This window comes from Poecilia latipinna, unplaced genomic scaffold (assembly GCF_001443285.1).
Source record: "Poecilia latipinna isolate Pla-1442-1.1 unplaced genomic scaffold, P_latipinna-1.0 Scaffold5282, whole genome shotgun sequence".
Lineage (NCBI taxonomy): Eukaryota > Metazoa > Chordata > Actinopteri > Cyprinodontiformes > Poeciliidae > Poecilia > Poecilia latipinna.
The window spans coordinates 11,687-12,732 of record NW_015117898.1 but is presented as its reverse complement, the minus strand read 5'-3'; the positions used below and the strand labels follow the sequence as shown (position 1 = coordinate 12,732).

At 40.4% G+C, this 1,046-nt stretch overlaps 1 protein-coding gene across 1 annotated transcript in view; it reads right to left on the bottom strand.

Moving 5' to 3' along the window:
- Positions 1 to 254: 254 nt before the first annotated feature.
- The window catches only part of LOC106943412 (uncharacterized), a 10,527-nt gene continuing 9,735 nt past the window's right edge, over positions 255 to 1,046 (bottom strand). The window contains exons 6-7 of the mRNA XM_015026728.1: positions 483 to 514; positions 255 to 398 (exon numbers count right to left, since the gene is read on the bottom strand). Coding sequence (XP_014882214.1) covers positions 255 to 398; positions 483 to 514 — 176 coding nt within the window. The remainder of the gene's footprint in view (positions 399 to 482; positions 515 to 1,046) is intronic.

Below are 1,046 nucleotides of genomic sequence, written 5' to 3'. Positions count from 1 at the left end.
CTCCATATGAACTAACTGTTATTACAGATTGTTGCCTTAAGCCTGTTAACTGGGTTTGAATTTAACATCTAATTTTAGGAAGAAAAAAAGAGGAAATAAAAAAAATACTGAAATCAATTTGATCGAAGCATCATAATAGTCACTATGAAAACAGTTTGTATGATAAAATAATAAAAGCTTTTTTAATGTTTTGTATCTTAATTTTCTGGTTGAATTTGGGATGTTTCTGTGGTTCCAGGTGAAATAAAACATTCTTACTCATATTGAGCTTCAGGCTCAGAGCCGCCGCCTTCAGCTGCTGCTTTCAGAGCGATTTCATGGTAAACCTCGTAAAGCTCCACATCGACACAGCGCCACAGGCCGTCCTCCTCGCCGGCGTTCTCGTAAAACATGGCCGCCTTTCAGACGAGACGAGATGTGATTGCAGCTTTAGTGAGTTTGTGAAATATTTTAGGAAGCATTCAGAAGTTCTTCATCCTCACCTCAGGAGTTTCCTCCGGTTGCTCAGCAGGAGCTGAAAAATGATTTTGCACATTAAATGAAAGGCATCCAGAATTATTTTGGGTTTGATCAAAGAAGCTGAAATAAAGAAAAACTGGATGTTTGTTTGAAAACAGTTACAGAAACTCAGAGCAGATCTGGGTGGACAGACGGGGTCCTAGTTACCATGACAACAGACACAAACCAGATGATCACTTTGTGTTGCATCTTACATGTTTGTAAGTAGATTTTCATTTAAAAGTCCTGCTTATGTCCGAAATTAGTCTTGAATTTTGGTCAAGGAGCCGTAAGAAAAATAGAAAGATAAACTAGATCCAAAACAATCCAACACAGGAATAATCAGCGACGTGTGTGTGTGTGTGTGTGTGTGTGTGTCTCTGTGTGTGTGTGTGTGTGTGTGTGTCTGTGCGTGTGTGTGTGTATGTGTGTTTCTCTGTGTGTGTGCGTGTGTGTGTAGGTGTGTAGGTGTGTAGGTGTCTCTGTGTGTGTGTGTCTCTGTGTGTGTGTGTGTGTATGTGTGTGGGTGTGTTGGTGTCTCTGTGTGT